Raw genomic sequence first — 16,109 nt, 5'->3', positions numbered from 1 at the left:
TTATATGAACATGAAAAAGTATGCATTTGGAGTCCTGTCGATCTTTGGATCCACATACTTGTGCGAGCAGGTTTTCTCCAGCTTGAACTACCTAAAAAGCAAACATCACTCCCGCCTCACATATGACAGTCTGCAATCCTGTGTGAAGATCAAAGTGACATCTTACAGCCCTGATATGGATAAGATGTGCAGTGAAGTTTGGGAGTAAACCCTAACCCTCACATTAATCAGGTGAAAGAAATTATTTGTTGAGTTAGGGTTAAGGGTGCAGTTGTACTCACTAGACAAGACAGAGACTGTTTTTGTTTTACTTGAATATTCGTTATTATTGTTTTGGATCCATAGAGGAACACTGCACAACCCAGTCATTCCTCACTGCCTGCAGAAGAAAATAAGAAGAAATAATCTTCAAAAGGATAGGGAACCACCGAGGTCTGGTCCTTCCATCAGCTGTGTGATAGCAGCCTGCCTTCATCAACTAGTAGGACACTACTGCTGATCCGCACTCGCATCCAAAATGAGTTAGAGCTACGAGTCGAACGGGACACACGCTAGTCGCAACGAGCGACCCATGCAAGAGGCTACTGTTTGGGAAGAATCTGTCAGGCAGGGGGTTAAAGGGAAGACTATGGATAAGGGGAAGGTGGACCCAAATGCCGTTACACACGAGAGGCAAGGATATGGGGAAACAAAAAGCGAGCTTTATTTTAAAGCTGAACACCAAAAACAGAAGCAGACAAAACGGGGGCAAGAGGCAAAGTAGCAATCAAGAACAGCAAGGCAAAGTAGCAGCTAAAAGGCAAGACAAAGTACAAAGAAAAAATCAAAGTTCAACTCAAACATCAGAAAACCAGAAATCAAAATCCAAAGAACACATACCGTGGGGGAACAAGGAACAGACAGGAGCAGGCACAAGAACTGGAGCATGGACACAGACGGGCTGACAAGAACAAACAATGACCAGACAAGGAGTGAAAGGAACACAGAGACTAAATACACAGACACTGATGACAAGACGAGGAACAGGTGAGGTGGACCAACAGGTGAGATAACGAAGGAGAGGAGCACATGAGAACATGAAGGGAACAAAACAATAGACAGAGGGAGCCAGAGGGAAGAACATAGGAAAATACACAGGAGAACTTAAAGGACACATGAGGGCATGGAAAAATCAAAACATAAAACACAAGACATGATACAAAGACATGGAAATTAGACACAAGGAAACACAAGACAAAATGACAACCAATCACAACACAAGGAACAAGAATCTACAGTCATGACAGAAACAGATAGTATATAGCGTGCTTTTGTTGTGCTTATGTTTTGCTGTGAAGGGACCGTCGAGTCCTACGTATGGTTGACTGTACTGTATGCTAACTGTGTAATTATGCTCGCTAGGAGCTCATTCATGCTGATCCACTCTGTGGATAGCTTGTGTAGTTTTGCTGCCGTGTGTGATCCCAGTACGTCATATTCCAGCTATATCAGTGGACGATAAACAAACCTCGTTTCGCTTGTCCGCCGCTGGTTGAGGGAGAGATGACCGCTGTGTACCACATGGTCGCTGTGTTATTCTTTGTTGTCGGCTAAACGCTCTTTTTGCTTCTTTCCCCTTTTACTAACTCTCTCTCTCACTCACACAAACACACACACACACACCCCCTTGGTGATATAGACACGGAATCTTATGAGCGATCGGTTGAAAACTCATAGTTAATAACCCCGCTATAATTAAGACATGTGATATATATTCTCCCTTATTGACATTTTGAGGCGGACTCCTCTCGGTAGCACGACTACCCTTTTTGGAACTGTGGGTATTAGCCCTCCAAATTCACCTCACAAACTGCATGTGAAGCCAAAAACGACGTAACCGTCGTCTTTGTTCAAACTCTGCACGCACGAGTAGTGATCTTGAGTTGACACATTTACTCACACCCACTAGTTTTGTAGTCTGGTGAACGTGACTTTCCAAGCCATGTTCGGCCATCTTTGGAGTTTTTACAAAGGACTCCTTGCTAGACTTAAGATATTCCTGAAAAATAGAAAAACCAACAAAAAACAATAAAAACAGATGTGTCTCATTTGACTACTAGGCACACCTGTGGCAATTTAAGAACTACTCCTCCACACCTAACTTAGCCAGATGCCCGGGGCCTGCCTATCTTGCTGACCTACACTCCTCTGACCCTAACCCCAACCCCGACCCCTCCTTCCTTTTTTGGCCTGATGCTGGACACGCCATTGTCTGCATTTTTTATATAGATAAATATATATATATATATAAATATATATATATATATTTATGGAGCTATTTTTTCAGCCACTGGACACTAGTGTGTTCTTGGATCTGTCCTGCCACTGTGCATGAGGGTTTGTTTAATGCATTCCCCCTCTCAACCTACTCTCCCTCTATCTGAGGAGAGGAGCTCCTCTCTCATGGTTCATGCTAGCAAGTGGGAGGTGGGATGGGGACTAACTTGCGGCGGCCAGCGCCATGCCTCTGTCTCTCTACCCAGAATTATGTTGTCGTTGGTCAGCATAGGGAGAGACTCTGAGTACTTTACCTCTTCACCTAACCCCCTACTGTTCCCTACGGGGGACGGAATAAATTCCGTAGTCCTAACCCTAACCAACCTTCTCAGACTTAGCATGTCCGTGCGGTTCCAACAGCTTCCAACGCAGGTGAACACACCAAACAGATATGTTCCCGACCTCGTCCTAGTCTCCCCAAACGCTTCACACGTCCCACGGTTGGGCCGGTGTGTTCCTGCCTTTAGGCAAGACTCTATAATGTCATGTTTGTTGCACAGTGTTGTGCCTGAATGCGTTCAATGAATGATTGCTCATGAACGCGTTCATATTTTGGGCGACCGTGAACTGAATGCACGTATTTCTGCCTGATGAACGTTATTGTGAACGCGTCATTCTGGCGTTTGTGAACGGCGCGTTCTCACATTTTAACTTCGTTCAAGACAGTGCCAGACTTCCATCGAGTCTTCCAGGTGAAAACTGGCAAAAACACACCGTGAACAGACTTTGATATGTAGCGGAAAGTCACCCAATCTAGCTGTTGTGTATATAAAGGATGCTGGACGAGAGGTTTGTGTAACTCGCATTACTTTCGATCAAAACAAAACTTAACTATTTCAGACAGAAACAGCTGCATACTAAACATGCAGTGAGGCATTACCAAACGAACACAGATTAATTTGTCCTGAACAGACAGAACACTGGCAACACCAGCCACCACAGAGTCGCACCGCCGCATGTGTCATCAATGTGCTAAGCATGGAGGCAAAAACAAATGAAGGCTTCACATCTGTTTTTTCATTGTGATATATCTAAAAAGTTTTGGAGTGATGTTGTCGAATCTCATTTTTTTGATGCTGCTAACTCTGTCCATTCTCTTACCCTTAAACATGTTATTTGATATGTTAACCCAGAAGATAATGCTCTTGAACACATGATGAACTTTGTTATCCTATGCAAAATGTTTTATTCACAAACAAAAATCTTCTGGAACTGAGCTCTTTGCTTAAATCTCTACCTTACTAATAATACCTTACTGAGTCATTATGAAAAGTTTTTCCCTGAAGCCACTGTCTGAACTATCTATTTGTTTATCAATTTATTTTTCCCTTTCTTCGTCTTTTTAAAAATTATTTATTTATTTATTTATGTATTTTATTTTTGATTTTTAATTTGTACTCTATCCTGTACCACAAAACTGAAACAGCACATTGAACTAAAGCACCCGGCGAGCCTTTCAAGGTATGTGCAAGTGAATAAAAAATCAAAAGACACTGCAACAGCGAGCCAAAACAAATCCTCTACCACCCAAATTGCATTAACCCTCATGATGTCTTTCCATTTCACCTCACAGAGGGTTACAGCGACCCCCCCAGGACAACGGCAGCAACAGGGCTGGTGTCTTATTGTTACAGCGCCGCCTAGTGACTATACACAGTATTGCAGCAGTAAATGCAATATGATTGCACAAGGCAGAGGGTCACAGTGACCCCCCCAAGACAACGCTAATGCAGAGGACGGAGGGTCACAGTGACCCCGCCAGGACAACAACGCTAGTGCACAAGGCAGAGGGTCACAGTGACCCCCCAAGACAATGTTAATGCAGAGGACGGAGGGTCACAGTGACCCCGCCAGGACAACAGCGCTAGTGCACAAGGCAAGAGGGTCACAGTGACCCCCCAAGACAATGCTAATGCAGAGGACGGAGGGTCACAGTGACCCCGCCAGGACAACAGCGCCAGTGCAGAAAGCAGAGGGTCACAGTGACCCCGCCAGGACAACGCTAATGCAGAAAGCAGAGGGTCACAGTGACCCCGCCAGGACAACAGCGCTAGTGCACAAGGCAAGAGGGTCACAGTGACCCCCCAAGACAACGCTAATGTAGAAGGCAGAGGGTCACAGTGACCCGCCAGGACAACAGCGCTAGTGCGGCAGGGGGGCAGGATGGATGTCTTATCATTATAGCGCCTTCTCGAGACTACACACAGTAGTGCAGCAGTAAAATCTAGTGTGATTGTAGAAGGAAGACAGAGGGTCACAGTCTGTCAGTCAGTCAGTCAGTCAGTCAGTCAGACATGTCTCCTTCTAGCCTCTCCACCACTTGTGTCAGCTCCTAAATTGAAATGCGCACAAGTCGGGCAGTATGGCAGTGTACATCCTTTGCATATAAATGTCTTGCAACCAGAGCACACAGTCTGTGTTTTACGGTCCTTCTTTGCTGGGCATATCTGACACCTCTTTCTCTTGTTGTGTGTTCCAGGTGGGCTGACAGCTGATGAGGTGGTGGTGGTGGTGGTCATCATGGGCTGCTGCTGCTGCTGCTCTTTTCTTTGTTTGGTTTTTCGTTTTTGTTGTTGTTGTTGTTCTTCTTCTTCTTCTTCTGCAGCCTCCTCCTCCTCCTCCTCGTCCTCCTCCTTCTCTTCCTCCTCTTGCTCCTCAGGCCAATCACGACATTTAGCACTATTTTTCTGAACAGCTCTCACGACCGAGGCGGACGCTGCCGTGCGAGGCAAACGCTCCCTTTTTTGGATGAGCGGAGTCACCAGCGCCTTTCCCAGTTGTTCCAGGAACAGCCTCCTTTTGTTTCGTTTACCCGGCAGCCAGCCAGGGTTGATCTCTCGCCACAACACAAAGGCATTGTACGAAGAAACATCGATGATGTTGTGAAAGATGACCAAGGGCCAGCGGGCGGTCATTCTTCTACAACTATATGTTCCAATCACCTTATCCAAGTTGTCCACACCTCCTTTGTTGCTGTTGTAGTCTAGAACGATGGCCGGTTTCCCATCTTTGCGACGGCCGGCGGCGTCGTCGTCGGGAGCCTCTGTGTGCAAGGTGCTCATGAGCATAACGTTCTTGTTTTTCTTTGCCATGTAGGACACCAAAGTGGTGGTGGATGTGAATGCAAACTTTGAGGACAAGACTTGTCTGTTCTTGGGGGCGAGCAGCGCCAGCGGGAGTTCGGACTTGTTTCTTCTGACCGTGCCGACCATGGCGACGTCCCTCTCCAAGAGGCGCTGTCCGAGCTCGTAAGAGGTAAAAAAGTTGTCACACGTGACAGTTTTGTGGCCACCCGTCAGCCCCTCTGTGACATCGAGCACAACCCTCATGCCCTGGTTTTTCTCTGAACCGCCGGCGGTCGGCTTCCCGGTGTAGACTTGCATTTTCCAGGCGTAGCTTGACTTTGAGTCACACGCCACCCATATCTTGATTCCATACCTGGCCGGCTTGTTTGGCATATACTGTCGGAAAGGACAACGACCTATTGTGTGTGTGTGTGTGTGTGTGTGTGTGTGTGTGTGTGTGTGAGAGAGAGAGAGAAAGAGAGAAAGAGACAAAGGGAAAAAAAAGGAATCAGAATAACAAACACAATAATTGATGTCAAATCACTCACTCACTCACTCACTCACTCTTTCACTCACACACACGCAAACAATAGCATTTATTGTATGCCAGCTATTACTGCTACTACTACTACTACCTCTGAAGGGAACCATTTGCTCATCCACCGTTATGTCAGGCCCTGGGTTGTAGAGGTACGGAAGCCGCTCGGCCCATTTATCCCACACCTCTCTTATGGCTGCCAGTTTGTCAGTGGCGCGTCTCTCGGGTCTCGACTCGCGATCGTCAAAGCGTAGCATTCTCGAGTAAGTGTGAAACACTTTGAGAGGCATGGTGGCACGGAAAATTGCCCTACCGCTCTCCGCGTCCCATAGACTGGCTGCGGCCTCGCCTCGGGACCTGTAGACACCTGCTAGGATTAGCAGCCCTATGTAGGCGCGCAAGTCGGTTCTACTCATGTCTTTCCAGTTTTCTCCGTACTTTCGGAAACCCTCCAGATTTGTCATTTCTAGCACAATTTTGTCTATCGCCGGAGTGAGAAACATGAGAAATGTCGACACAATGTCGTGGGCATTGGCAACCGCGTACGCGGTGGGTCCCGGTGGGTTTGCTTCTGCTGTTGCTGTTGTTGCCCCTTTTCTCCTCCTTCTTCTCTTTCTTATCCTCGCATCTCTGACATTGTCGTCATCATCATCATCATCATCATCAGCATCGGCATCGACATCGGCATCATCATCGCGTTGCCCTATTATCCTGCGATCTTTGTAAAATGCCACAGAGGACCATTTGATAGTGTTGTTCTTGGACATGTATGTTTCTACTTTTTCTTCTTCTTCTTCTTCTTCTTCTTCTTGTTTTTCTTCTTCTTCTTCTTCTTCTTCTTCTTCAGCCTCAGCCTCAGCCTCAGCCTCATCCTCAGCCTCTTCTCCTGCGCTACAACCGTCACCCTCGTGTTCCTCCACCACGTCCGATTCTTCAGACACGTCCTCTTCTGAATCAGAGTAGTGTCCCCTAGCGTGTGAGGAAATCTCATCCAACACCTGTTTAGCCGTGAAACCCACGGTCTCGGGTGGATGGCATGGCGTCAGTGATACAAAACAGTAACGGTGGGATAACGCCGCATCGGTACGACTTGACAGTGCCGGTTGCACAACATTTCTGGTTGGCTGACATCGCGTCAGTGATACAGAACAGTGCCTGTTTGGCAACATTGCGTTCGGATAGACAAAACGGTGCGAGTTTTTGTTTTGGCAAGACCATCAAGTGCCGAGTGTCTGACTGCCGACCGCTCCTCTGACACCGAGTGTCGAGTCTGTTGGGTTTGCGTGGCCACCCCCAGCAAATGTGTACATGCGTATATAAATGTAAGTAGACTGCAGAACAAACTGCTCCATTTATTCACAACCCTCTCTCTCTCTCTCTCTCTCTCTCGCTCTTTCTGTGTACTAAAAGCCTGCGTGCTACACACAAGTGACCTGTGACCATGGCGAGCCCCGTCGATGTGAACGCGGTGGACAAAGTGTTGGAAGAAATGCTAAAGGCGGAAGCAGACAATGCCCGGAGCCCAGGCTCCTCAATCGAGTGGACTTTGCGCGTCCAGATGTTGCAGGCGTGGAAGCACGACATAGCAGAGAATCACTATGGTACACCTTTGACCTTCTGAAGATGTCTATGAAAGACGTGCAAGTGTTTGTAAAGTAAAATGGAAAAAAAAAATGTCAAACTGTGTCAATCTACATGTCATGTCAATGTGTGTTACAAAATGAAATAATAAAACTCTATTGAACTAAAGAAACTGACTGGTTGACTGCTGGGATTACATTGTGTCAGAAATCCACATCCATCTCCATCCGTTTTCGCGTAACAGCACAAGGTTGCAAAAGTGAAAGGAGCAGCACAGGCTGTAAAAAAGAAAAAACCCAACACAAACCCAACCAAACATGTCAGATGACATTTAGACTCATTTCCCTGTTCCCTGCGTAACAGCACAGGCTTGCCGATGCCAACAGTACAGCGCAGGTTGGATAATATCGCGTCACATGCGTACGCCAAATATAAGTAGACTGCAGAGCTGCAACAGCTCTCCATTTATTCACAACCCTCTCTCTCTCTCTCTCTCTCTCTCTTTCTGTGTACTAAGCCTGCGTGCTACACCAAAAGTCTGTGACCATGGCGAGCCCCGTCGATGTGAACGCGGTGGATAAAGTGTTGGAAGAAATGCTGAAGGTGGAAGCGGACAATGCCCAGAGGCCAGGCTCAATCCAGTGGGCTTCGCGCATCCAGATGCTGCTGGGGTGGAAGCACGACATAGCAGAGAAACAACATGGTATTGGACGCTTTCTGGATCATATCCTGACAGATTCAGAGTCAGATGCTGAGCTCCTCGACTGTTATCACGCAAAGGAGAATCCAGTTAAACTGATGTACAAAGTCATCGATCGCTGCCTCGAGAGCGAGGAAAGCGCACTGAAATTCCTACGGGTCTTTTTTCAGATGCAGACATTGCTCTACTTGGACCTGCTAAAAGACGGATCCAGGGGCAAGTTTGGTGAGTATGTGCGACCGAAAGCAAAATAATCGAGGCCTCGAGGGGAGGGATCGTCACACGCTGCTGCTGCTGCTGCTGCTCAACTAAAGTAATAATTTTTTGCATGTGTTTTGTTTGTTTCTTTGTTTGTATTGTTTCGTTTCAGTCAGGAGAGATCCTCCCGTGGTGGAATTGACGGAGAAGGTGCGTTCTGCGCTCGGCGATAAGGTCGAGCATCTCAAAAACGTGACGGCGACACCCCTTTACAAGAACAGGATCCTGAATGTCAAATGCGCCCTGGACGTACTGATGACACACAATCAGCTGCTTCCAGAGGAATACGCCGAGTTTGGGGTAAACAAGCGCAGTACCACCGCTATGATTCGGCTACTGCAGAAACTGTGCAGCGACGCCGCCATCCCTCGAGCCAACCAGGAGTTCATCTCATTGGTGGTGGCCTCCTTTAACCTGCACGTCTTTGACCTTCCGACGATGCCTCTGAATGATGTGCTAGTGTTTGTAAAGTAGAAATAAAAAACTTAAAATGTTACTGTGCCAATTTACATGCCATGTCGATTGTGTGTTACCAATGAAATAATAAAACTATATTGAACTAAAGAAACTGGTTGTTGACTGCTGGGATTACATTGTGTCAGAAATCCACATCCATCTCCATCCGTTTTCGCGTAACAGCACAAGGTTGCCAAAAGTGAAATGTTACTGTGTCACTCTACATGTCATGTCAATGTGTGTTATAAAATGAAATGAAATAAAAAAAAACTCTTGAACCAAACAAAACTGGTTGTTGACTGCTGGGATTACATTGTGTCAGAAATCCACATCCATCTCCATCCGTTTTCGCATAACAGCACAAGGTTGCCAAAAGTGAAATGTTACTGTGTCACTCTTCATGTCATGTCAATGTGTGTTATAAAATGAAATGAAATTAAAAAAAAAAAAACTATACTGAACTAAAGAAACTGGTTGTTGACTGCCGGGATCACATTGTGTCAGAAATCCACATCCATCTCCATCCGTTTTCGCATAACAGCACAAGGTTGCCAAAAGTGAAATGTTACTGTGTCACTCTACATGTCATGTCAATGTGTGTTATAAAATGAAATGAAATAAAAAAAAACTCTTGAACTAAAAAAACTGGTTGACTGCCGGGATCACATTGTGTCAGAAATCCACATCCATCTCCATCCGTTTTCGCGTAACAGCGCAAGGTTGCCCAAAGTGAAATGTTACTGTGTCAATCTACATGTCATGTCAATGTGTGAAACTGGTTGTTGACTGCTGGGATTACATTGTGTCAGAAATCCACATCCATCTCCATCCGTTTTCGCGTAACAGCACAAGGTTGCCAAAAGTGAAATGTTACTGTGTCACTCTACATGTCATGTCAATGTGTGTTATAAAATGAAATGAAATTAAAAAAAACTCTAGAACTAAAAAAACTGGTTGTTGACTGCTGGGATTACATTGTGTCAGAAATCCACATCCATCTCCATCCGTTTTCGCATAACAGCACAAGGTTGCCAATGGTGAAAGGCGCAGCACAGGCTGTAAAAACAAAACAAAACAAGACAAAACCCAACAAAAACCCAACCAAACATGTCAGATGACATTTAGACTCATTTCCCTGTCCCCTGCGTAACAGCACAGTCTTGCCAATGCCAACAGTACAGCACAGGTTGGATAATATCGCGTCACATGCGTATAGAAATACAAGTAGACTGCGGAGCTGCAACAGCTTTCCATTTATTCACAACCCTCTGTGTCTCTCTCTCTCTCTCTCTCTGTGTCTCTCTCTCTCTGTGTGTATCTCTCCCTCTCTCTGTCTCTCTCTCTCTCTCTCGCGCTCTTTCTGTGTACTAAAAGCCTGCGTGCTACACACAAGTGACCTGTGACCATGGCGAGCCCCGTCGATGTGAACGCGGTGGACAAAGTGTTGAAAGAAATGCTAAAGGCGGAAGCCGACATAGCCCGGAGCCCAGGCTCAATCAAGTGGACTTCGCGCATCCAGATGTTGCAGACGTGCAAGCCTGACATAGCAGATAGACACAGCGACATGAGCAGTTATGTGACTCGTTTACGGACAGGAGATTCGGATAATGATCTCCTCAGATCTTATCACTGCAAGATCAATCAGGTTGAGATGATGCCCAAACTCATCGATTGCTACCTCGAGAGCGAGGAAAGCGCAATGAAATTCCTACGGGTCGCTTTTCAGGTGGATAGATACATGTATTTAGACCTGCTAGAATGCGGATCCCAGGGGGAGCCTGGTGAGTATGTGCTATACTGAGCAAATTGATCAAGGCTGCTGCTGCTGCTGCTGCTGCTGCTCAACTGAAGTCATATATATTTTCTGCACGTGTTTCTTTGTATTGTTTCGTTTCAGTCAGGAGAGATCCTCCCGTGGTGGAATTGACGGAGAAGGTGCGTTCTGCGCTCGGCGATAAGGTCTCGCATCTCAAAAACGTGGCGACGACACCCCTTTACAAGAACAGGATCCTTCATTTCGACTGCGCCCTGGACCTACTGATGCAATACAAGCAGCTGCTTCGAAGGGAATGTGCCGACTTTTGGATGAACGAGGACGATACCGCCGCTATGACTCGGATACTGCAGGAACTGTGCAGCGACGCTACCATCCCTCAAGCCAACCGGGAGTTCATCTCATTGGTGGTGGCCTCCTTTAACATGCACGCCTTTGACCTTCCAGAGATGTCTGGGGAAGATGTGCTAGTGTTTGTAAAGTAAAATGACAATAAAAAAAAACAAAAAACAAAAACAAATGTCAAACTGTGTCAATCTACATGTCATGTCAATGTATGTTACAAAATGAAATAAAAAACCTATATTGAACTAAAGAAACTGACTGGTGGGATTACATTGTGTCAGAAATCCACATCCATCGCCATCCGTTTTCGCGTAACAGCACAAGGTTGCCAATGTTGAACGGTGCAGCACGGGCTGTAGAAAAGAAAAGAAAAAGAAAGAAAGAAAGAAAGAAAGAAACCCAAACACATCAGATGACATTTAGACTCATCTCCCCGTTTGCATAACAGCGCAGGCTTTTTTTTTTTTTTTTGCTGCACAGAATTCCACATCCATCTCCATCCGTTTTCGCGTCACAGCGCAAGGTTGCCAAAGTGAAAGGCGCAGTATGGCGCAGCACGTTGAGCACAAGCGCAGCACTGTTTAAAAACCCCCACACGTGTCAGATAACATTTAGACTGGCAGGGGGGGTAATAGCGGCTTCTACCGGACACAAGCGGTAGTAATAATTATTTAGGGGGTGGGTCACCCTGACCCGAAGGGCAATGCAAGTGCTAAAGCACCGCGTGCTATACCAGTCATTGCCTGTAGGGGGGTCATGCGTGACGAAAACGCAGAGGGGGTAATAGCGGCATCTACCGGACACAAGCGGTAATGATTATTTAGGGGGTGGGTCACCCTGACCCGAAGGGCAACACAAGGGTTAACCGGATGACATGACACAGCGACATCTGCTGCCCTGAAAAGGAGGAGGGTGCCCCAAAATGCAACACTAAAATTTTCACCACACACACATACACTGTGTACTGGCTTGTGTACCTTTATGGTTAGACAGAAGGTGGTTTCTGGGCACAGGGAAAACCCCTGTAAAAATATATGAAATGTGCCATAGTATCCCTGACGTGGTGAACATGTAGAGCAGCACTGGCAGCCTGAAGAGGCCTGTGAAGATTCCCGAATAACTTGGACCACGGTGGACAAAGAAGCGCACTCGTTTCTCTGGCCAAGCATCCCCAACAACTTTGCCGTCCTGGATGTGTCACATGTTGTACGTTTTTCAATTGATAACCGTGTGATGTGTCTATATGAACCCCAATAAATTCTTCCTGTGCATAGAGTACAGTGTGTGGTGTCTATGTCAATTGTGTCTCAAGGTAACTCGAGAGTTCATCTGGCTGTAAGAGGAGGGTTAGTGAGAATCATGCCTCGCAGACACTTGTGGACAAACTCAACTGTTATTTTGTTATTCTGTACAGACTAGAGTGTGGTGATACTTTTACTATACTTTTGTGGTTGTTGTTTTTATTTTTCTTCTGTCTCATAAGCGGACGCATTCGGTTGCAGTCACGCGTTGTCACACAGAGTCTTTACGGCCCCTATTGGCTGGTGGAGGCGAGTTTGGGGATGTCTACCCACCGCTGAAACATCCTACCTCGGTAATGCAGATAAGGGGCTACAATTATCGTAACTTCACCCGTCTGAACCAGACGCAAAGACTCATCGACCGTTGCCGCAGACCAAACCAAACTGATATCATGAACATCCTCCGAGGAAAACAACTCGACTACATAAAAGATTCCTTTGGTCACATGGATAAAGTGTGTATCGTTACAGCAGTTCTCTATGGGTATGGGAGGATAACGTTCGAAGACATGAAGAATGTCTACTCTATGGAGGAGGCTTGTGACATGACCGAGTTCTTGATCGATAACGCTCTGGGGAAGGGAGATGGTACCAGCAATGTATTCATGAGAACCTGGGAGAACTTCCTACATGAACGCCCATACTCCTCACCGTATGATGTTATGTCGCCTAAGGAAATACTTGCCGTCTTGGAGAATCTCACCAGTGAGGAAGTGAAGATGCTCAAGTCTCACTTGGGTCGCATGGAACTCGACTGGCGAGGTCCCATGCGTGACAGTGAATTGTGTCAAATGGTTGATAGAACGCAGCTAGCAAAGGCCATCTCGCAGCACTTACAAGATGATGCACGAGACGTGATGATAACCCTGATGAAGGATATCCATCGCGATGACTTGGTGGGAGGAATCACTTTGAAATAGTGACTGCAACCAGCGCCTATAGTCAGCCACACACTGACTTTTTCTGGATGCTGCAGAGCCAACACCGTAAACGCAGCATTGATGATATGTACAATAAAAAGAGTCTAGCCAAAACTTCTCGACCTTTGGTTTTGTCATTCTGCACAAGATGCATTAGTTGGCCATCTTCTCATAGACTTTTTTCTGAATGCAGCGAAGCTACTACCGATGTCATGTGTTGCACTCTAGACTGCTGATTTCTTCTTCTACATGTATTCCATTGATGATATGCACAATAAAAGACTCTGACCAAACCTTCAACTTTGGCTGTCTGTCTCTTATATGATACACAACAAAGTGGGCATATTCAGAGGCTAACATAGACGTAGGGGAAATGAGAACATATACGGGAAGATGTAGTCACTGACTTGTCAAAGTGTATATAGCAGCGGGCTTAGTCCTCTCTAGTTTTATTTCAAACATAGCCATAGTTGACACTGACCCTGAATGATGTCCAAATATTACATTTCGTATGCCTGTAGCACATATTGCTTTATTTTCATTGACCTTTTTTGTCGTGGTGTGCAACAAAGAAAACACAACAAAGACACGTCTGGAAAATCTCAGCCTTTATTTTGTTATTCGGTACATGATACATTTTTTTTTTGGGGGGGAGGTGGGCCATCTTCGGCTAACACAACAGACTTGATTGTGGTGATACATTTCCGTTTGCAAAGACAGAGTTAACAGCTGCCTGTTGATACAAGCGGAAGTATTTAGTTGCAGCAGCAGCTGTGTGTTATCCAACCAGGGCTTTAGAAACTTGTTCCCACCACAGAAACGCAAGCTGTATTTATCATTTTGGGTTTACAATACCAACCAAGAGAGCCAGAGACACTTGGGTGTAGCAATAAGCCAGGGTGAAGGTCAGATTCGTGGCACATCATACCGGTAGAAACTGAGCACATACTCCATTACAGCCATGAGCAATGCAGAGGCACTCGAAGAGTGTGAGCCTGCCGAAGTCACCGTCTATGATGGCTCAGTGTGCCTGGACAGGCTGATGATCAACAACGAGGACGGATCATTTGTGTCACATGTGTACGACAATCTGACAGTAGATGGCATTATCACATACAACATCCATCCAAACCTACACAAAAGAGAGGCTTACCAGTGCACCCCAGATGGCGTAACTGAATCGTCTTGCACCGACCTGGTCATATCCAGATTGGAAAGCAGTGTTCGCTTTGGGGAGTCTGATCACACGGCATCTATGGGCACAGTGATCTTCTCTAGGGGACTCTTGCCCCAATTCGACGAAGACATCAACGACGGTCTGGGCATACACTTTGACATGGAGGATAACAACTGCGTGGTTGTCTACACCAACAAGGATGATCCCAGCGTCGCCTCGCATGGTGTCTGGGTCATGGCTCCTAACTTCATACCGGCCCAAGACAAAGAATTCACCCCAGTTACGAGTGTGGACAGATGCGACTATACCAAAATTGAACCTGATGACGATGGGAATATACGTAACATACATGTCAAGGGCTCCATGATCATTGACAAGTACATTATCCTGTCCAATTACCTGACAGAGCCCCTGGGAGGATGGTACTTTGGGGAACACTCACATCTGTGGTTCCAACCATCCAAGGAGATGGTGATACCCGAGAAGCAACACGAACTGGAGATTGCTGAAGCGGGTGACTTGGTCATCTCGAGGGGAAATGCCTCAGTCGTGGTGAGATCAAATGGGGGACTTGTCGCCGCTGGACCTGTGGCAGTGATACGGCCAACGATTTGCAGTCCAGATAGGTCAGAGACCAGGACCATTGTCATCTTTCAATGATTGCCTTATCTGAATACTCTGTGACCAAAAAGTCAGCTTTTACAAAATTTGCAAAGATGTGAAGAACAACAATGTATTGATGTGATTTGTTTTTTTTTTCTTCATGCCTCTGCATAGTGTAAGGTGAAACAAATAAAGTTGTATAATTACAAACTGTACTCAGAATCCGTGTGGTATTTGTATTTTTTGGTTTGTTTTAATGTACTCCCCTTGGCTCCTCCACGATCTCCATTTCATAGCACGCAAGCAAAATCGACACATACGCTCGTACACTCACTCTGCTGACAGGTTGTTTCGTGTCATCCGAGCCTGTCTGTGCAGCCAGAGTTGACACCTGCTTCTTGTTGTTAAAGCGGTCGCATTTAGTCTGTTCACGAATTGCAAGGTCTCGGATAAAGGCTTTAACTACTACGTTATGTTATTGGACACAGACTCATCTTATGTGTATAAACTTTAACATTTCAACTGACAACTGATCTTGGACCTTCACGGCGTCCTGAAAGTCATTGGTGCTTTCACAAATGTTAAAGTGTAACCTCCGATCCTTCCACCCTCCACCCCTGGGTGTACGTGCCTTACCAAACACGGGACTGTCGACCTACTGCAACCTATGTATGGTGTGATACTTTCTGTATGCATTTTGATAGTGTTTGGTGAAATAAAGCTTTTAAACCAATATCCTATCATCTTGTGTTTCTTTTTGTTTGTTTGTTTCCACCCGCGACAGAGCTGTGGCAGGGCTCAATGTAAAGCAAGCACTTACTGTAAAAGCAATAGTGCAGCCCAATGATATTAGACTCTGCCTCTGTGTCAGATTGAATCTGCTCATGGCAAGAGGTTATTGTGTAAGAATATATATATATGTATATATATATTCCTTCAACAGACATAACAGGCACAATGGTAGTTTTCAACAAGTATTTATTAGGGTTGATATACAACATAGTGATGGGACATATAATGATTGTCTTCATAAAAGATGTGCCTGCTCCGACAGTACACCGTTTTAGGATGGTCA

The 16,109-nt window shown here is 45.9% G+C and overlaps 2 protein-coding genes and 1 long non-coding RNA gene across 4 annotated transcripts; 2 read left to right on the top strand and 1 right to left on the bottom strand.

Moving 5' to 3' along the window:
• Positions 1-372: 372 nt before the first annotated feature.
• On the bottom strand, positions 373-6,383 carry LOC115574539 (piggyBac transposable element-derived protein 4-like). Its single transcript, XM_030406132.1, has 3 exons — positions 6,017-6,383; positions 4,924-5,803; positions 373-379 (listed from the first exon to the last, which is right to left on the bottom strand). The coding sequence occupies exons 1-3, from the start codon at positions 6,381-6,383 to the stop codon at positions 373-375; spliced, it is 1,254 nt and encodes a 417-aa protein (XP_030261992.1).
• A 2,026-nt stretch (positions 6,384-8,409) lies between these two features.
• On the top strand, positions 8,410-9,619 carry LOC115573787 (uncharacterized). Of its 2 annotated transcripts, XR_003982355.1 has the most exons (3): positions 8,410-8,425; positions 8,571-9,279; positions 9,462-9,619. It is a non-coding gene; the product is annotated as an uncharacterized LOC115573787 (long non-coding RNA). The 2 variants fall into 2 exon arrangements; XR_003982354.1 differs by lacking the exon at positions 9,462-9,619 and having other exon boundaries at positions 8,571-9,351.
• A 656-nt stretch (positions 9,620-10,275) lies between these two features.
• Positions 10,276-11,181, top strand: LOC115574455 (uncharacterized). Its single transcript, XM_030405990.1, has 2 exons — positions 10,276-10,695; positions 10,812-11,181. The coding sequence occupies exons 1-2, from the start codon at positions 10,320-10,322 to the stop codon at positions 11,171-11,173; spliced, it is 738 nt and encodes a 245-aa protein (XP_030261850.1). The 5' UTR covers positions 10,276-10,319; the 3' UTR covers positions 11,174-11,181.
• The last annotated feature ends 4,928 nt before the right edge of the window (positions 11,182-16,109 follow it).

This window comes from Sparus aurata, chromosome 22 (genome assembly GCF_900880675.1).
Source record: "Sparus aurata chromosome 22, fSpaAur1.1, whole genome shotgun sequence".
Taxonomy (NCBI): domain Eukaryota; kingdom Metazoa; phylum Chordata; class Actinopteri; order Spariformes; family Sparidae; genus Sparus; species Sparus aurata.
Note: the sequence above shows the minus strand (reverse complement) of the source record. Positions and strands in the feature narration are given on the sequence as shown.